Here is a 20,398-nt window from a genome sequence, read left to right as displayed (position 1 = left end):
AGGGTATTCAGGAAATGGAATAACATGGAATGAGGAGGGTGGGGAGAGAGGAAGGGAAGGACTGACCTCTCCAGGAATGTCAGGTTTACTGAGGTGGATCTGATCCAGGGCCTGAAGGGCTCCAGGAGAGCTGGAGAGGGACTGGGGACAAGGGATGGAGGGACAGGAGCCAGGGAATGGCTCCCACTGCCAGAGGGCAGGGATGGGTGGGAGATTGGGAATTGGGAATTCCTGGCTGGGCTGGAATTCCCAGAGCAGGGATCCCTGGATTTGCCCAAGGCCAGGCTGGACAGCTGGGATGGTGGGAGGTGTCCCTGCCATGGTGAGGGGTTGGATTTGGTGCCTTTTAAAGGTCTCCACCAATCCAAACCATTCCTGAATTCCATGAATTTTTTCCACCCCCCTCTAGAACCCAGCACTGCCAGGACGAGCTTGGTGGAAACCACATTCCCATCCAAGCCTGAGGTTCTCTGGGAGGAGGGGATGGAATTTGGGATGCTGGGGCTGGGCCAGAGGGATGAGCTTGGTGGAAACCACATTCCCATCCAAGCCTGAGGCTCTCTGGGAGGAGGGGACGGGATTTGGGAAGGGATTTGGGATGGGCCCAGCCCCACCTCTCTCGCTGGCATCATCCACCAGGACGATCTCGGCCAGCAGGCGCGGCGGGGAGCGCTCCAGCACGCTGTGGATGGTCCTGAGCAGCGTGCTCCAGGCCTCGTTGTGGAACACGATCACCACGCTGGTGTTGGGCAGCTCCTCCGGGTACACCTTGCTCTTGCACCTGCCCAAAAACACCCCAAAAACGTGTGGAGAGGGGGTTCAGCCCGAAGGAGGAACAGCCCAGAAGAAATCCACATCCTCCTGGCATGGAGAAGGGGCTTGGAAGCCACCAGGGCTCTGCTGCCACTCCCAGGGATGGGGGATGGATTGAGGGGACAAAGGGACCGGAATTCCAACAACTCTGAGGCTGAGGCAGGATGGAAAAGGGGCCTGGAAGCGACCATGGCACCTCTTCCACATCCAGATGGCTCAGGAGGGTGGGGATGGATTAAAGGGGCAAGGTGGGGATCCAGAGACTGGAATTCCAGCTGCTCCAAGGATGACACAGCTGGAGAAGGAGCTGATCTCACAGAACTGGAGATCCAAGACTGGAATTCCAGCTGCCCCTGGGCTGCCCCTGGATCCCTGGTAGTTCCCAAGGTCAGGTTGGCGCCCTGGGACAGTGGGAAGTGTCCCTGCCCATGGCAGGGCCAGGATGGATGGGATTTCAGCCCCCATCCCACTCCAGTTCCCCCATTCTCAGGATGGGATTCAGCCCCGATTCCCTGGCATTCCCAGCACTTCCAGGATGGGATTTCAGTCCCATTCCTGGCATTCCCAGGATGGGATCCATCCCCCATTCCCAGCACTCCCAGGATGGGATCCAGCCCCATTCCCACCATTCCAGCACTCCCAGGATGGGATCCACCCCCCACTCCCAGCACTCCCAGGATGGGATCCAGCCCCATTCCCAGCACTACCAGGATGGGATTCAACCCCATTCCCACCATTCCAGCATCCCAGGATGTGATCCATCCCCCATTCTAGCACTCCCAGGATGGGATCCATCCCCCATCCCAGCACTCCCAGGATGGGACCCATCCCCTATTCCCAGCACTCCCAGGATGGGATCCATGTCCCATTCCCAGCACTCCCAGGATGGGATCCAGCCCCATTCCCGCCATTCCAGCATCCCAGGATGGGATCCAGCCCCCATTTCCATCACTCCCAGGATGGGATCCAGCCCCATTCCCCCCATTCCAGCATCCCAGGATGGGATCCAGCCCCCATTTCCATCACTCCCAGGATGGGATCCAGCCCCATTCCCGCCATTCCAGCATCCCAGGATGGGATCCAGCCCCCATTCCAGCACTCCCAGGATGGGATCCATCCCCCATTCCAGCACTCCCAGGATGGGATCCAGCCCATTCCCAGCACTCCCAGGATGGGATCCAGCCCCATTCCCGCCATTCCAGCATCCCAGGACAGCCTCACCCGTCCAGCCGCACGTCGGGCAGGCTGCGGTTCAGCGCGATGCGGTCGCTGGCCAGGAGGTTGAACTGGTTGATCTTGAAGAGCTCCTTCATCTTCTCCTGCTCCTCCCTGGGGATGAGCACGGCCCTGCCCATCTCCCCCGGGCCCTCCTGGCTCCGGGAAATCACGGCTGGAAAACCCAACAGCAAAAGGCGCCTTCAGCACTCGGGAATTGGGTTTATCCTTCGGGAAGCTCCTGGTTGCCCACAAGGAATGCTGGAAATCCAACCCCCATTCTCCCGGCTCCTCTGGGAGCTTTTATCCCTCTCTGGATCCAAGAACATCCAGTTTTACGCCAAGATGATGGAACCCTCATGGATTTATTCCCTTTCACTATCCCAGGTTGCTCCAACACTTCCATGGATCCAGGGGCAGCCTCAGCTTCTCCAGGTACCCTCCCAGAGCAGTCGGGGCTGCCCCTGGATCCCTGGAATGTCCCAGGCCAGGCTGGACAGGGCTGGGAGCAGCCTGGGACAGTGGGAGGTGTCCCTGCCCATGGAACGGGATTTAAGGTCCGTTTGAACCCCACCCATCCCATTGAATTGTGGTGAAAAATTAAGATTCCACAACTCTAATAAAGATTTGTAGGGAATTGTATGTTTTTATTGCAGCGCTGGGTGCACGCAGGGATTTTTCCTTAAAGGGCACGAGTGCCTCTTGGGGATTCTCCATCTTTTTCATTATCTCTTACTAATTTACATATACATAGGATCTCACAATAGGTTCATATATATTCATTTTGCTGATTTTTTGTCACAATTTACAGTTGGCCTTTTGTACAGAGAACTCTCTAACCCCTTTGTCTATTTTTTTCCCAGATTTTGGGTTTTTGGGGGTTTTTTTGATCTATTTTTTTGCAGATATCACATTGGTTTTTTCTTTAGTTTCAGAGTTCAAGGGGCCCTTCTTATCTTTTCACTCGGGGGATTTTATTCTTTTCTCCTTGGCTGGGATGGTTTTACAAGCACAGCAGAGTTAACATAAACAGCACATTTCACACACGTTACCACGCCACTACGCAGCACGCTTCACCTAAATCCAGATGGATTTTCCACCCCGTTAAATTTTACTCTGTTTCACCATAAAACACAAACTCAGAGTGATAGTAAAAGGGTTTTAAAATCATGGGGATTTAGGGTTAGAAGGAAAATTAAGCTTAGTAGGCCCTGAGAAAATACCCTGGGAAAGTGCAGGCCTTGTACCTTGCTAGAACTGCACCTGTGTAGGTAGCACATGATAAATATAATTGTTAGATGTGATGATTGTTTAGTAATTAAATATAGTTACTGTTTAATCATAAGAATAAGCATGAGAAACTGCAGTCAGGGGCTTGAGAAAGATCACGAGAAACTCGTGCTTGAATAGAGTCAATGTATACAATAGAACAATATAAGTTGAATAATTTATATGTAAGTTATATAACGATAGAATATAAAATACAGCTCAAAAGCCGTGTCAGAGTCAGATTTGGGTCTGCACCCCTGATCCCAGAGCTGTCAATAAAAGCAACTGAATGGAATCATGTCCTGTGATTCTGTGTGTTCCTGAGCGCTAACAAGAGACCACCAGAGCAGAATCCTGCGGATTTGGGGCTTCCTGTGGTGTTTTGGTTGCTAAAGAGGATCCAAAGCCCAAAACCCCACTTGATCCCACAGATTTGGGGTTTCCTATGGCATTTTGGGAGCCAAAGAGGATCCAAAGCCCAAAACCCCACTTGATCCCACAGATTTGGGGTTTCCTATGGCATTTTGGGAGCCAAAGAGGAGCTACACTGGACCCCACAGATTTGGGGTCTCCTGTGGCATTTTGGGAGCCAAAGAGGATCCAAACCCCAGAGCTGCGCTGGATCCGGCAGATTTGGCATTTCCTGTGGCATTTTGGAAGCCAAAGAGGAGCTGCACTGGATCCCACAGATTTGGGGTTTCCTGTGGCATTTTGGGAGCCAAGGAGAAGCCCAAACCCCAGAGCTGTGCTGGATCCGGCAGATTTGGCATTTTCTGTGGCATTTTGGAAGCCAAAGAGGAGCTGCACTGGATCCCACAGATTTGGGGTTTCCTGTGGCGTTTTGGGAGCCAAAGAGGATCCAAAGCCCAAAACCCCACAGGATCCCGCAGATTTGGGGTTTGGGGTTTCCTGTGGCGTTTTGGGAACCAAAGAGGATCCAAAGCCCAAAACCCCACAGGATCCCGCAGATTTGGGGTTTCCTGTGCTATTTTGGGAACCAAAGAGGATCCAAAGCCCAAAACCCCACTGGATCCCGCAGATTTGGGGTTTCCTGTGGTGTTTTGGGAGCCAAAGAGGATCCAAAGCCCAGAGCCCCGCTGGGCCCCGCGGAGGCGCCGGCACTCACCGCGCAGCGCGGGCAGCAGCGAGCGCTCCTTGCTGTCCTCGCACTTGTTGCACTCGCTGAAGTAGAGCAGCAGGAACACGTCCAGCAGCAGCCAGAGCAGCGAGGTGGCCACCACCACCCGGCAGTAGCCAAACCTCCTCATGGCCAGGGAGCGCGGCGGCGTCACAGCCCCCGGGCGCCGATCCACCGGGCGGGCAGGGAGGAGCAGCCTGCTGCAGGGAGGGGAAAAGGGACAGTTCCCATGGATTCGTGGAAAAGCATCCTCTCATTGAACATTGTTTGATATCAAACAGGCATCTCCCTCAAATAATGATTTTAGGTTTCTCAAGGTGGCATTTTTATCCTGCCAAAGGATTTCGGACTCGGCCACGTGAGCACCAAAGATTCCGTGGGCAGCAGAGTCGCTGCTCCAGGGTTTGGGCTCCTGCCGGAATTAGGGAGTTTGGGAAGCAAAGGTGAAGGTGAGGCCTCCATACCCAGTTCAACAAAGGGTGGAACCAGGCTGGGAGAGCTGGGAATGCTCCCCTGGAGAAGGGAAGGATCCAGGCAGAGCTCAGAGCCCCGGGAATGTTCCCCTGGAGCAGGGAAGGATCCAGGCAGAGCTCAGAGCCCCGGGAATGTTCCCCTGGAGAAGGGAAGGATCCAGGCAGAGCTCAGAGCCCCGGGAATGTTCCCCTGGAGAAGGGAAGGATCCAGGCAGAGCTCAGAGCCCCTGGCAGGGCCTGAAGGGCTCCAGGAGAGCTGCAGAGGGACTGGGGACAAGGGATGGAGGGACAGGAGCCAGGGAATGGCTCCCACTGCCAGAGGGCAGGGATGGGTGGGAGATTGGGAATTGGGAATTCCTGGCTGGGCTGGAATTCCCAGAGCAGCTGTGGCTGCCCTGAATCCCTGGAGGTGTCCCAGGCCAGGCTGGAGCAGCCTGGGACAGTGGGAGGCATCCCTGGGTGAATGGGATGGGATTTAAAGTCCCTTCCACCCAAACCATCCCACAATCCCAGGCTCTCCCCTGACTCTCAGTCAGTAATTAGTGCTGTGTAATTAATGACCCTGCTCACCATCACTGCCTGCATTCCGTGCCCTGACCCCGTGTCCTGCTCCAGCCATGCTCCCACAGAATTCCCTCAGCACTGAGCCACTGGATGATTCTCCAAGTGCCTGGAAAAGAAAAAGAGAAGAAAATCCCATCACTTTTCCATGTTTCCTAATACATAAACAAATTTCTTATAAATAAAAATCCCTCCTCAGTTTTATCCACATTTTAACTTCCTTATCCTCCCCACCTCATCTCTTCATTCCCAAATGGGATCTTTCCATTTTCCCTCCTATTTTAATTCATGGTCATCTGAGCCAAAGGCATGGAAGAGCTGGAATGATTTAAATAAATGGAATAAATGATTTATTTAATTATTCTTGCAGCATTTCTGCACCGACTCCTCATTAATAACAATTTCCATCTGTCCTAAATATCAACCAATGGCTCTTCCTGCTGAGGGATTCCCAGGACACTGATTTAAAATTCCAGGAATTGCTGTTCCAGGGTAACACAATCCATTTCCACAGCGGTCACAGGGAACAGTTTCATTATAGGAAAAAAATGAGGAAGGAAAAATTAAATTTCCCAGCAAAATTGTGGATGCTCCATCCTGGGAATTGTCCAAGACTGGAAGAGCCTGGAGCAATTTGGGACAGGGAAAGATTCCCTGCCCATGGAATTGGATGAGTTTTAAGGTCACTTTTACCCCAAAATATCCCAAGATTCTGTGATTCCATAAAATCCTCCCCTCCAAACCTCCAAAAGGAACAATGTTCCCGAAAAAAAGATTTATTTTAACTGAAATTCAGCCTAAAAAGAGGAAGGAAGGAAGAGGAGGAAGGGAAAAATCCTGAGGTTCTGAGCTGCCACTTCCTGGAATAAATCCAATTTTACCTCATTATTCTGCAGCAAGGCAGAGGGAAATTCCTGCCCCAAACCCTGCAGGGCTGGGAACGGGAAAAGCAGGATTTGGGATAGGAAACAGGGGGAAACTGAGGAACCTGCCAGCATTTCCTGGAACTGACCCCACACAATGCCGGGGTGGGGATTATGAGGCTGCAAATCCAAGACAATTCCACATTCCAATCCTCGATTTGCCTTTTCCCTGGATTAAAAATCTCAGTTTTCTGTGGATATAAACCAATTCTTCAGGATTTTCTCCTGTAACCCCCCCAGCCCCTGGTTACCCCCACTGCCAGGCCATGCCCAGAATGACCAATATTGAATTTTTTGAGGCTCAGAGACACAGAATCCATCCCTGCTCCCTGAAAAACTCTTCATTCCCTTTCCCAACATCCCTGCAAGGTAAAATAAACAAAGATACAGCAAAAATCCCAATTCTTGAGCTGTATTTTCCCACCAGTGCTGGGAATTTAATTCTTTAGTGAAACTTGGGGTAATTTCTGACTGAAAACATGGAAATTGCAGCAGCACAGAGTGGGGGGGGAAGGAAATTAAAGTGTGTGCAGAAGAAACTCAGCGGAATTTTAGGAAATCACAGAATTCCAGACTGGTTTGGATGGGAATGGATCTTAAATCACATCCATTCCATCCTTATCCCAGGGTGCCAGCCTGGCCTTGGGCACTGCCAGGGATCCAGGACAGCCACAGCTGCTCTGGGAATTCCAGCCCAGCCAGGAATTCCCAATTCCCAATATCCCACCCATCCCTGCCTGGATCCTTCCCTTCTCCAGGGGAACATTCCCGGGGCTCTGAGCTCTGCCTGGATCCTTCCCTTCTCCAGGGGAACATTCCCAGGGCTCTGAGCTCTGCCTGGATCCTTCCCTTCTCCAGGGGAACATTCCCAAGGCTCCGGGCTCTCCAGGGGAACATTCCCAGGGCTCGGGGCTCTCCAGGGGAACATTCCCAAGGGCTCTGAGCTCTCCAGGGGAACATTCCCAAGGCTCGGGGCTCTCCAGGAGAACATTCCCAGCTCCCTCAGCCCCTCTGGCCTCACTCCAGGAGGTCACAGCCCCTCATTCCCAAACTGGCACTCGCTCCAAATCCGGCTCAGCAGAGCCCTGAGCTGCTCCTTAATCCTGTGGCTCATCACGGATGAAGTGTCCTAATCCTCGGCAGGACAGGAATAACCTGGGCGTGGAAATTCCCAAAATAAATCCCAAAGAAAATCAGAGGAGTCATCCAGTTTCTCACAGAGTTGGAACTCCAGAGCCCAGCTGCTTCCCAGGCACGTAATTAAATCTTCCCAATTAACATCAGAGCCCTGTGACCTCAGTGTGACCTCACCAAGCTCCAAAACTCCAACTTTTCTTGGAGTCACCTGCGCTCCCAGGAAAACCAAACCTGACCGCCCACATCCAGGTGCTTGGATAAAGGTACAAAATTTAAAATTATTACCAGGGAAGCATTGTCCCAACCTAAATATTCCCATTTGCATGGAGTGAAATAAAGCAGAGATAAATATTTGACCCATCAAAAGTGCTTTTAACCTAAAATCCTAAGGATTTTAAGGATTTAACCCTAAATCCCAAAGGAGGGATTCCATGAGCTGGGCCTGGCAAAGCTCGGCCTGACCCGAGGGGTGGCACAGGGAAATCAGGGAATGTCACATTCCCGAGCTTTTAACCTAAAATCCTAAGGATTTTAAGGATTTTAAGGATTTTAAGGATTTTAAGGATTTAACCCTAAATTCTGAAGGAGGGATTCCATGAGCTGGGCCTGGCAAAGCTCGGCCTGACCCGAGGTTTGGGACAGGGAAATCAGGGAATGTCACATTCCCAAGCTTTTAACCTAAAATCCTAAGGATTTTAAGGATTTTAAGGATTTTAAGGATTTACCCTAAATCCTGAAGGAGGAATTCCATGAGCTGGGCCTGGCAAAACTCGGCCTGACCCGAGGGGTGGCACAGGGAAATCAGGGAATGTCACATTCCCGAGTTTTTAACCTAAAATCCTAAGGATTTTAAGGATTTAAAGGATTTAACCCTAAATTCCAAAGGAGGGATTCCATGAGCTGGGCCTGGCAAAGCTCGGCCTGACCCGAGGGGTGGCACAGGGAAATCAGTTCTCACTCTGTGGGATTTCAAAATACAGCAGAAAAAACCCCAATTTTTCCTGTGCCCATAAATGTTCAGGCACGTGGAGCTCAATTCTCCCATATTCCCAGGTAAATTTTTTCCTTGGATTCACTGGAGGGGCAAAACCCTGTGGAATTTTCTAGCATTAAATTAATAAATAAATAAAGGAGATATTCCAAATTCCTTCTTTCCAGGCAATTCCACTTTTCCTCCATGAGCCACCAGCGGGGTTTGATTCCTGCAAACCCCAAATTCCATAAAACAGAGGAGGAAGGAATTCCATCCCATCCCACACATTCCCACATTTAAAGCATTCCCAAAAACCAGGAGCTGTTTTTGGAGCAGGTGGGAAGAAGGTGGGAGCAGCCAGAAAATCCCAGAACTGTGTGGGATCATGCCCCTCCTCCCCTCCCGGCATGAATTGAGGGGAAAAAAAAGAAAAAAGCAGATTTTTCCTTAAAAAAAACCAACTTTTTACACCAGAAAAGCAGACATTGAGCCAAAAAAACCCCAGAATTTTAAACAAGAAAATCACTTTTTTTCGCACAAGAAAAGCGGATTTTTAGACAAGAAAAACACTTTTTTTTTAGCACAAAAAAGCAGGGTTTTGCTAAAAAAAAAAAAAAGATGTTTTTATGCAAGAAAAACAGATTTTTACCCACCAAAAAAAAAAAAAAAAGGAGGATTTTACTCAAGAAAATGAGATTTTTGCACACGAAAAGCAGCTTTTTATATCGGTATTTTCCTAACGTGTGGTTTCATCGACAACACAAAACAGCACAAGAGGAAAATTTTAAAAATACCAAAAAACACATAAAACCCCCTAAATATAACCTCAAACCTCCTAAAACCCCTTAAAAACTCAAGTTTTAAGGCCTCATCTCCCCTTCAAAGCCACCAAGAGTTAAAATAATCTTTGCCTCCGTCATTCCCAGCGTGCCTTAATCTCCCGTTAATCTTTCCTCCCCCTTTTCCCAGCGCCCAAGGAAATTCCAGCCCTTTTTTCCCAGAAAAAACAGCTTTTACCGGTTATTTTCTCTTTATCCATTCAAACTGATCCCGTTTCTGATGAAAAAATGGAAAATAAACTCGATTTTCTGCCAGTTTGGAAGGGGCTTTTCCCCGATTCCTGGGAAAGCAGCTGGCATCCCAACTTTAGGATTTTCTGGGAAAATCCCAGCTTTTACCAGCCCAGCCAAATCCCATTCCCAGCAGCGTGGGATGTTTCTATCCTTATTCCCACGTGGGAGGAATTTAAGTGGAATTTAAATGGAATTTAAGTGGAATTATCCCGGTGCATCACTGGGGAAAACCACCGGGAAAAAATGGGAAGCAGCGAGGCTGAGGTGATTCCAGGGAATCCTGGTGGTCCTAAACACAATTCCAGGGAATTCTGACAGTCCTAAACACCATTCCAGGGAATCCTGGCAGTCCCAAACATCATTCCAGGGAATCCTGACAGTCCTAAACACAATTCCAGGGAATCCTGATGGTCCTAAACCCGATTTCAGGGAATCCTGACGGTCCTAAAGATCATTCCAGGGAATCCTGGCGGTCCTAAATACAATTCCAGGGAATCCTGACAGTCCTAAACCAAATTCCAGGGAATCCTGGCAGTCCTAAACACAATTCCAGGGAATCCTGACAGTCCTAAACCCAATTCCAGGGAATTCTGACAGTCCTAAACATCATTCCAGGGAATCCTGACGGTCCTAAACATCATTCCAGGGAATCCTGGCAGTCCTAAACATCATTCCAGGGAATCCTGACAGTCCTAAACATCATTCCAGGGAATCCTGACAGTCCCAAACACAATTCCAGGGAATTCTGATGGTCCCAAACCCGATTTCAGGGAATCCTGATGGTCCTAAACATAATTCCAGGGAATCCTGGCAGTCCAAAGCAGAATTCCAGGGAAACCTGACAGCCCAAAGCCCAAAGCAGAATTCCAGGGAAACCTGGCAGCCCAAAGCAGAATTCCAGGGAATCCTGGCAGCCCAAAGCAGAATTCCAGGGAATCCTGGCAGCCCAAAGCAGAATTCCAGGGAATCCTGACAGCCCAAAGCCCAAAGCAGAATTCCAGGGAATCCTAACAGCCCAAAGCAGAATTCCAGGGAAACCTGACAGCCCAAAGCAGAATTCCAGGGAATCCAGGAAAAGCCAGGGATGAAGGATAACGCTCCGTACCACCGGCAGCCTCGGCGCGGTTTTCCAGGGAATTTTGGATCCTCCCGGCGGAGTTTCCCGGGGCAGCTCCCGAGCGGATCCGGCCGGGCGGGTCAGGGCCGGTCACGCATCGCCCGCACGGCTGAGCCCGGATTAGGCAAAGCTCCGGAAAGCCGGGATGGGCCGGGAGGGATCCCGGGATAACGGGGCCGGGATGGGCTGGGAGGGATCCCCGGGATAACGGGGCCGGGATGGGCTGGGAGGGATCCCGGGTTAACGGGGCCGGGATGGGCTGGGAGGGATCCCGGGATAACGGGGCCGGGATGGGCCGGGAGGGATCCCCGGGATAACGGGGCCGGGAAAGAGAGATCCCCGGAATAACGGAGTGAGGGATCCCCGGGATAACGGAGCCGGGATGGGCTGGGAGCGGGGCCGGGAGAGGGATCCCCGGGATAACGGAGTGAGGGATCCCCGGGATAACGGAACCGGGAGAGGGAGATCTCCCGGGATAATGGAGTGAGGGATCCCCCGGGATAACGGAGCCGGGAGAGAGAGATCCCCCGGGATAACGGAGTGAGGGATCCCCGGGATAACGGAGCCGGGAGAGAGAGATTCCTCGGGATAACGGAGCCAGGAGATCCACCGGGATAACGGAGCAAGGGATCCTTCGGAATAACGGAGCTGGGAAAGAGAGATTCCCCGGGATAACGGAGCCGGGGCTGAAGGAGCGGGGGCAGCCTGGTACGGATCCCTCCGGCCTCACCGGCGGCGGAGCCCCGAGCTCAGAACCGCACGGGGGGGGCTCAGCAGCATCCAGGGATTCCCAGCAGCATCCAGGCGGGCTCAGCTGCATCCAAAGGCTCTCAGCAGCATCCAGGGGGAATCAGCTGCATCCAGGGGGGCTCAGAAGTGTCCAAGGGGGCTCAGCAGTGCCCGGGGGTCAGCAGGGTCCTGGAAGGCTCAGCACCACCCGGGGGTTCAGCCCCGCCAGTCCTGGGGGGCTCAGATGCATCCAAAGGGGCTCAGCAGCATCCAGGGGGGCTCAGAAGCATCCAGGGGGGCTCAGCAATGTTTGGGGGGCTCAGCAGCATCCAGGGATTCCCAGCAGCGTCCAGGGGGGCTCAGCTGCATCCAGAAGGAATCAGCAATGCTTGGGGGGCTCAGCAGTGTCCAAGGGGGTCTCAGCAGAATCCAGAGGGGCTCAGCTGCATCCAGAGGGGCTCAGCTGCATCCAGGAGGAATCAGCAGCATCCAAGGGGGCTCAGCAGCATCCAAAGGCTCCCAGCTGCATCCAAGGGTTTCCAGCAGCATCCAGGGGGGCTCAGCAGCATCCAGTGGGGCTCAGCAGCATCCAGGGGGCTCAGCCGTGTCCAAGGGGGGCTCAGCTGTGTCCAGGAGGAATCAGCAGCATCCGGGGGTCTCAGCGCGGAGCCGCCGCCCTCCTCCTCCTCCCCATGGCCGGGGCAGAGCGGGAGCGGCCCCGGGAGCGGCCCCGCCTCGGCCGCAATGGCCGCGGCTGCCGCGATGCTGCGGCGGGAGAGACGGGAGAGGAGGAGCGGGATGGGAGGGATGGGAGGGATGGGAGGGATGGGAGGGATGGGAGGGATGGGGAGGGATGGGGAGGGATGGGAGGGATGGGAGGGATGGGAGGGATGGGAGGGATGGGAGGGATGGGGAGGGATGGGGAGGGATGGGGAGGGATGGGAGGGATGGGAGGGATAAAGAGGGATGGGGAGGGATGGGAGGGATGGGGATGGATGGAGAAGGGAAGGACCGGGATGGAGAGAGGATCTGGGCCAAGGGAAGGTTGGGATGGAGAGGGAATTTGGGACAATGTGGGAAGCGGTGAGGAGGAGGGCAGAGGGATGCCCAGGGGAGAAGGGGAATATTCCATGGGAACATTCCCGGGGCTCTGAGAATTCCCTGGATCCTTCCCTTCTCCAGGGGAACATTCCCGGGGCTCTGAGCTCTGCCTGGATCCTTCCCTTCTCCAGGGGAACATTCCCGGGGCTCTGAGCTCTGCCTGGATCCTTCCCTTCTCCAGAGGAACATTCCCGGGGCTCTCCCAACGAGGTTTTCCTTGGATTCAGGGATCCTTTCCCTCCTCTCCCATCTCTCCTATCTCAGAACCTCCGGGCTCCCCACGTTTGGTTGTTGGTTATTAAATAATAACATTTATTGCTACGTAATAAGTATTATTATTATTACTTTATAATTATAAAGTATTAATTGTATTCTAATTAAGAATTTTATTTTTTAACAAACACCACAAACAAAAACACTTTGACCCAAGAAACCTCCTGCCACTCTGGATTTTGCTCCTCATCCCAAAAAAAAGAAGCCATAAAAACATTTTTCTCCTCGAAAAATTAATTAATTAAAACATCTCCCCCTTATAAAATAAGTAATAAAAACAATTTTCCTTTAAATATTAAGTAATAAAAAGCTTTTCTTCCTTATAAAATAAGCAATAAAAACATTTTTATGTATCAAATATGCAATAAAGGCATTTTTTCCTTAAAAAATAATAAAAGGACTTTTCTCCTCAAGTCATAAAAGGATTTGTTTTCCTTATAAAATAAGCCATAAAAGGATCTTTCCCCTTTATAAAATCAGCAATAAATGCATCTTTCCCTTTATAAATCACCCGATATCCCTATATCCCGGTGCCTGGATCCCGATATCCCAATATCCCAGTGCCTGTATCCCAAAATCCCAAAATCCCAATATCCCAGTGCCTGGATCCCAATATCCCAAAATCCCGGTGCCTGGATCCCGATATCCCAAAATCCCAATATCCCGGTGTCCCGACATCCCGAGTGTCACTAGGTGTCACTGCTCCCCCGGCAATCCGGGATACGGGGCTGGAATGGGATCGGGATGGGGAATGGGACCAGGAATGGGATCGGGATATGGGGACAGGAACGGGGAATGGGACCGGGATGTGGGACAGGAACGGGGAATGGGATCGGGATGTGGGACAGGAACGGGGAATGGGATCGGGATATGGGGACAGGGAGGAGGGAACAGGAGCTTTCCTGCCTCCAATTGTTCCCATCATAATTTAGGGATGGGACTTTTCCTGTCCTAATTGAGGATGGGATTGTTCCTGCCATAACTCTGGGATGGGATTTTTCCTGCCATAACTGGGATGGGATTGTTCCTGCCATAATTTCAGGATGGGATTGTTCCTGCCATAACTTTGGGATGGGATAACTTTGGGATGAGATTTTTCCTGCCATAACTTTGGGATGGGATTGTTCCTGCCATAACTTTGGGAATGGGATTGTTCCTGCCATAACTTGGATGGGATTGTTCCCCAAAACTCCCCCAGCACTGAGCCCCCAGTGCCACCCCAAGTGCCACCCCAGCACCACCCCAAGTGCCACCTTGGCCTCTCCAGGGGGTCATTCCCGTGAGGAACATCCCAGGAAATCCCCAGGTGGCCCAGGGCCAGCACAGCCCCGTGGGAAGGGATTGTCCCAGCCCCACTGACCCCACACGGATTCCACAGGATCCCTGGGGCAGTTTGGGGTGATCCCATCCCCACAGGGATCCCTGGGGCAGTTTGGGATGATCCCACAGGGATTTCTGGGGCAGTTTGGGATGATCCCACAGGGATTTCTGGGGCAGTTTGAGGTGATCCCACAGGAATTTCTGGGGCAGTTTGGGATGATCCCATCCCCACAGGGATCCCTGGGGCAGTTTGGGATGATCCCATCCCCACAGGATCCCTGGGGCAGTTTGGGATGATCCCACAGGGATTTCTGGGGCAGTTTGGGATGATCCCACAGGGATTTCTGGGGCAATTTGGGATGATCCCATCCCCACAGGGATCCCTGGGGCAGTTTGGGATGATCCCATCTCCACATGGATCCCCGGGGCAGTTTGGGATGATCCCACATGGATGTCTGGGGTTGTTCAGGTAGATCCCATCCCCACATGGATTTCTGGGGCTGTTTGGGATGATCCCACCCGTGGGAAACTCGGAGCTGGATCTTCCATGAAAACAGAGCTGGGGGAATTTTGGGAACGGGGGTTCCATCACCCGAACCCACCCACAGGGCCCCAAAGGGCTGCTCTGGCTCTTCCCGCAGCTCCCAGCACAGAAACCTCCTCCAAAATGTGTTTTCCAAAAAAAAACCCCTCCCCACTTCCCAGGGAGTGCACAGCCAGGAGCTCGCTCCCACTAAAAGCCACGTGGGAAATCCCACTCCCACAAAATCTGATCTCTGCAAATTCCCCTAAAAACGCTCCAAAACGCCATTCCCTGAGAGCCAATTCCCAAAGCCCTCCCTCAGGAAACCCATCCCTGAGATCCTCTTGCCAAACCCAGCACAAATCCCACAGGCACAAATCCTGATAGTCCATTCCCCCAAATCCCCCTCCTCATCCTGCCCCAAACTTCTCCCGTCAAATCCCATTCCCTGAACGCCCCTCACATCCCCCCCGGCCCCATTCCAGCTCTGCCAGCCCCCAATCCCATTCTCCTGATCCCCTCTGCACCCCCAACCCCTTCCCCACGGCCCCTTCCCGACCCTTTTCCATGCCGGACCCTCTTCCCAAAACCGCCACCCTCACATTTTCCTGCCCGCCCATCCCATTCCCAAAGATCCCCCACAAAGCCGCTGCCATTCCCGATCCTTTCCCACGCCGACCCCTCCTCTGTGCCCCCAAAACCCCTCCCTGGGCCTTTCCCATCCAAACCCTCCCTCCCTCCAAGCTCTCTCCGCTCCCTTTTCCCACTCCCACCCCAAACCCTCCTCCTCCTCCTCCCTTCTCCCCCTTCCTCCAATCCCTCTCCCCTCCCTTCTGCCCCTCCCTTCCCATCCAAATCTTCCCTATCTCCACCCCAATCCCTCTCCCTTCCCTTCCCTCCCTGCCCATCCAAACCTTCCCTCCCTCCATCCCAATCCATCTCCCCTCCCTTCCCTCCCTCCCTGCCCATTCAAACCCTCTTTCCATTGCTCCCCTCTCCCCTCCCTTCCTATCCCCATCCCAATCCCTCTCCCCTCCTTTCTGTCCCTCCCTCCCCATCCAAACCTTCCCTCCCTCCACCCCTCTCCCCTCCCTTCCCTTCCCTCCCTCCCCATCCAAACCCTCCCTCCCTCTATCCTAATCCCTCTCTCCTCCCTTCCCTTTCCTCCCTGCCCACCTAAACCCTCCCTCCCTCCACCCCAATCCCTCTCCCCTCCCTTCCCTCCCTGTTCATCCAAACCCTCCCTCCCTGCATCCTAACCCCTCTCCCCTCCCTTCTCCCCCTCCCTCCCTCGCTCCATCCCAATCCCCCTCCCCTTCCTTCCCTCCCTGCCCACCCAAACCCTCCCTCCCTCCATCCCTCTCCCTTCCCTTCCCTTCCCTTCCCTTCCCTTCCCTTCCCTTCCCTTCCCTTCCCTTCCCTTCCCTTCCCTTCCCTTCCCTTCCCTTCCCTTCCCTTCCCTTCCCTTCCCTCTCCCTTCCCTTCCCTTCCCTCTCCCTTCCCTTCCCTTCCCTTCCCTTCCCTTCCCTCTCCCTTCCCTTCCCTTCCCTTCCCTTCCCTTCCCTTCCCTTCCCTTCCCTTCCCTTCCCTTCCCTTCCCTTCCCTTCCCTTCCCTTCCCTTCCCTTCCCTTCCCTTCCCTTCCCTTCCCTTCCCTTCCCTTCCCTTCCCTCTCCCTTCCCTTCCCTCTCCCTTCCCTTCCCTTCCCTTCCCTTCCCTTCCCTTCCCTTCCCTTCCCTTCCCTTCCCTTCCCTTCCCTTCCCTTCCCTTCCCTTCCCTTCCCTTCCCTTCCCTTCCCTTCCCTTCCCTTCCCTTCCCTTCCCTTCCCTTCCCTTCCCTTCCCTTCCCTTCCCTTCCCTTCCCTTCCCTTCCCTTCCCTTCCCTTCCCTTCCCTTCCCTTCCCTTCCCTTCCCTTCCCTTCCCTTCCCTTCCCTTCCCTTCCATCTCCCTTCCCTTCCCTTCCCTTCCCTTCCCTTCCCTTCCCTTCCCTTCCCTTCCCTTCCCTTCCCTTCCCTTCCCTTCCCTTCCCTTCCCTTCCCTTCCCTTCCCTTCCCTTCCCTTCCCTTCCCTTCCCTTCCCTTCCCTTCCCTTCCCTTCCCTTCCCTTCCCTTCCCTTCCCTTCCCTTCCCTTCCCTTCCCTTCCCTTCCCTTCCCTTCCCTTCCCTTCCCTTCCCAACCCTCCCTCCCTGCATCCTAACCCCTCTCCCCTCCCTTCTTCCCCTCCCTCCCTCGCTCTACCCCAATCCCTCTCCCCTCCCTTCGCTCCCTGCCCATCCAAACCTTCCCTCCCTCCATCCCGACCCCTCTCCCTTCCCTTCCCTCCCTCCGTGCCCACCCAAAGCCTCCCTCCCTCCATCCCTTCCGTCCCTCCATCCTAACCCCTCTCCCCTCCCTCCTGCCCCTCCCTGCCCATCCAAACCCTCCCTCCCTCTCTCCCCTCCCTCCATCCCTCCCCTCCCTCCCTCTCTCCCCGCCTGCCCCTCGGGGCGGAGCGGATCGGGCCGGGCGGTGCCGGGCGCGCAGCTCGGAGCATCCCGGCTGAGCTCGGTTGTGCTCCCCACGGCTCCGCCCGGCCCAGCTGGGCTCGGCACGGCTCGGAACGGCTCCGGCGGGCCCGGCTCGGTCCGCCTGCATGCGGCGGCGGCGGCGGCGGGGATGAACGGCTCGGTGGGACTCCCAGCGGGGATGAACGGCTCGGTGGGAGCTGTACCGGGGATGAACGGCTCGGTGGGACTCCCAGCGGGGATGAACGGCTCGGTGGGAGCTTTACCGGGGATGAACGGCTCGGTGGGACTCCCAGAGGGGATGAACGGCTCGGTGGGAGCCCTACCGGGGATGAACGGCTCGGTGGGAGCCCCAGCGGGGATGAACGGCTCGGTGGGAGCCCCAGCGGGGATGAACGGCTCGGTGGGAGCTCTAACGGGGATGAACGGCTCGGTGGGAGCTCTACCGGGGATGAACAGCTCGGTGGGAGCTCTACCGGGGATGAACGGCTCGGTGGGACTCCCAGCGGGGATGAACGGCTCGGTGGGGCTCCCAGCGGGGATGAACGGCTCGGTGGGAGCCCTACCGGGGATGAACGGCTCGCTGGGAGCCGCGGGGCTGCTGGCGGGGACCGGGGCCGCGGCTCTGGAGCTGGAACGGGCGCTGCGCTGCTGCACCGCCGCCTCCGTGGTGACCGACGGCAGCGGCGGGGACGCGGACGAGCGCAGCGTGTACATCATGCGGGTGGTGCAGATCGCCGTGATGTGCGTGCTGGCTCTCACCGTGGTGTTCGGCATCTTCTTCCTCGGCTGCAACCTCCTCATCAAGTCCGAGGGTATGATCAACTTTCTGGTCAAGGAGCGCCGCCCGTCCAAGGAGGTGGAGGCGGTGGTGGTGGGGCCGTACTGACCGCCGGACTGACCGGACTGACCGGACTGACCGAACGGGGTGTGCTCGGAGCTTTTCCTCCTGCAAACCGCCCGGAGAATGGATGCCGGGATGCCGGAGCTCGGGATTTGTTCGGGGTGGCCGGAGCCGCCCATCCCATCCCGGCCCGGCCCGGTCCGGTCCCGCCGGCCGCGGCTGCCGAGTAAAGCGTGCTCTGATGGCAACAGGTCTGGGCTCCTTATTCCGTCCGCCTCCACCCTTTCCCTTTCCTTTTCCCTTTCCCTTTTCCTTTCCCTTTTCCCTTTCCCTTTTCCTTTCCCTTTTCCCTTTCCCTTTTCCTTTCCCTTTCCTCTTTTCCCTTCCCTTTCCCCTTTTCCCTTCCCCTTTCCCTTTTCCCTTTCCCTGTTCCCTTTTCCCTTTTCTCTTTCCCCTTTCCTTTCCCCTCTCCCTTTCCCCTCTCCCTTTTCCCTTTCCCCTCTCCCTTTTCCCTCTCCCTTTCCCCTTTTCCCTTTCCCCTTTCCCTTTCCTTTCCCCTTTCCCTTTCCCCTTTTCCCCTTTCCCTTTCCCCTTTCCCTTCCTTTCCTTTCCCTGTCCCTCCCGGCCCGTCCCCGCAGGATTTCCCGTCCAACCGGCCTAAATCTTCCCTTTCCCAGCGCTTTTCCAGCCTTTTCCCAGCGCTTTTCCAGCCTTTTCCCATCGCTTTTCCTGCCCCCCGCATCCCTGCGCGCCGGGAGCTGCGGGAATTGCGTTCCTGTGGCCAGGGAAAACACCCAGCCCGCTGCCCGGGAATACAGCGGGAATTTTGGCTTTGGGAAAGCCCAAAATCCAGTTTTTATTATCCCAGCTCCCAGCAGGACCAACAGGTGACTTGGTGCGGGCACGCTGCAGGGAGGGAGAAGCCGCTGCTCCCACGGGATTTGGATTTCTCCATCCATTCCCTCCGCAGGGATCTCCCCGAGGTGTTTTTCCCATTCCCAGGCCGGCTCCTGGATAAATCCACCGGCCAGAGGCGCTTCCCGGGAATCCCAGCAGCGGGATGGGGACGCAGAAGCTCCAAAGACCTGCGGGAAAAAAAAAAAAAAAATTAAAAATCGCTCTCCTGACTCCCGGATTCCTGCCGGGAAATATTGATTTTAGCGCTGGAAGCTTTTGGAGCTTCCCGGTTTATCCCGGGGGTAGGAGATGGCCGAGCTCCCGAAATTTAATGGACACTTCTAGGAGAGGTTATGGGGAGTTTAAACTGGGATGGAGAAGGTGAAATGCATTTGCAGCTGGGCTGGAAGGGGTGGAAAAAGCCGGAGCTGCCAGAGGCAGAGCAGAGCATCCCCATGGAATCAATCCCCCGGGGCCGGCGGAATCTCGGCAGCGATCCCTCATTTCCAGCCGCCTTTTCAGGGAAGGACAAAGAACAGATCTGCCTGTTCTCCCGGGAACAAACACACCCCGCATCGGGAATCGCGGAACAGAAATGTTCCCGGAGCATCCCGGCCGAGCTGGCTGCAGAAACGCATCCAAAATTCCCCTTTTTTACCCTTCACTGCCAGAGGAACGCCAGGGAAAGAGGAATTTTGGGATAAATCAGTAAGAGACGGGTCTCAGTCATTCCAAAGCATTTCCAGCTGTTTAACTGGAATATTTTGTGGTGGTGGTGTGGAGAACAAGAGCATTCCCACATCCTGGAATGCTTGGGCACTTTTTGGGAGTTAACTCTTCAGGAATCCTTCATTAATTACAGGGAATGGAACACATTTTAATTAACCTTAATTCCCAACACCGGAATTCCAAGCCGAGGCAAACTCCTGGTTCTGACCTAAAATTGTGGAATTTTTCAGCCTTAATCCAAGACCCCTCCTTGCCTGGTGCCCCTACACTAATCCAGCGTTTGTGGCTCTAATCCCTAAAAATATCCCTGATTTTAGGCAGGGAAATGTCGGGAAAAGGGTTTTTCCTGCTGGGTGATGTGGAGATGCTGGGACACATCCAGGGCATCCATGGGATTTGGGCCTCTGTCCCTCTGTCCCGTGGGGATTTGGGATCTGGCACGGAGAGCAGATGGGATATTTATAACCTGTGCATGGCTTGGGAGAGGGAAGGGGTGGAAGAACCCCTCAGACTCTGGGATCACCTCAATCCCACATTTTTGAGGTGATGGAGGCGCAGGAACCTCATGGGAAACAAAGATTTTCCAGCTGCTCCCCCCATTTTTAGGAAAACACCCGGAAAGCTGCAGGAATAATCAGTGGGATGGACAAATTTTGCATTTTTAGGGCTTTTTTGAGGTGAACAACACCCAAAAATTCCCTTCAGCCCCAAGCAGAGCAGGCCCCCGATGGAATAGTTGGAATTCTCATGGAGTGAAAACTCCAGTGTGACTTTGTGGAGTCAGGGTT

General features: G+C 54.2%; 2 protein-coding genes across 5 annotated transcripts in view; one reads left to right on the top strand and one right to left on the bottom strand.

Moving 5' to 3' along the window:
- GALNT13 (polypeptide N-acetylgalactosaminyltransferase 13) overlaps positions 1-12,222 on the bottom strand; it is a 38,513-nt gene extending 26,291 nt beyond the window's left edge. Inside the window, exons 1-5 of one of the 4 annotated variants that reach the window (XM_072931783.1) lie at positions 10,681-12,222; positions 5,479-5,578; positions 4,424-4,635; positions 2,035-2,203; positions 615-781 (exon numbers count right to left, since the gene is read on the bottom strand). In XM_072931783.1, the coding sequence (XP_072787884.1) occupies positions 615-781; positions 2,035-2,203; positions 4,424-4,565 (478 nt within the window). In that variant the 5' untranslated portion in view covers positions 4,566-4,635; positions 5,479-5,578; positions 10,681-12,222. Of the gene's footprint in view, positions 1-614; positions 782-2,034; positions 2,204-4,423; positions 4,636-5,478; positions 5,579-9,519; positions 9,701-10,680 lie in introns of those variants that run through there. The other 3 variants (XM_041717417.2, XM_072931785.1, XM_072931784.1) reach the window with 3 other exon arrangements.
- Positions 12,223-17,093: 4,871 nt separating this feature from the next.
- Positions 17,094-18,232, top strand: RPRM (reprimo, TP53 dependent G2 arrest mediator homolog). The gene has a single exon (XM_030278196.4). The coding sequence runs from the start codon at positions 17,292-17,294 to the stop codon at positions 18,027-18,029; it is 738 nt and encodes a 245-aa protein (XP_030134056.4). The 5' UTR covers positions 17,094-17,291; the 3' UTR covers positions 18,030-18,232.
- The last annotated feature ends 2,166 nt before the right edge of the window (positions 18,233-20,398 follow it).

The sequence above is a fragment of the Taeniopygia guttata genome, chromosome 7 (genome assembly GCF_048771995.1).
Source record: "Taeniopygia guttata chromosome 7, bTaeGut7.mat, whole genome shotgun sequence".
Taxonomy (NCBI): domain Eukaryota; kingdom Metazoa; phylum Chordata; class Aves; order Passeriformes; family Estrildidae; genus Taeniopygia; species Taeniopygia guttata.
This window is presented reverse-complemented; position numbering and strand designations above follow the sequence as displayed.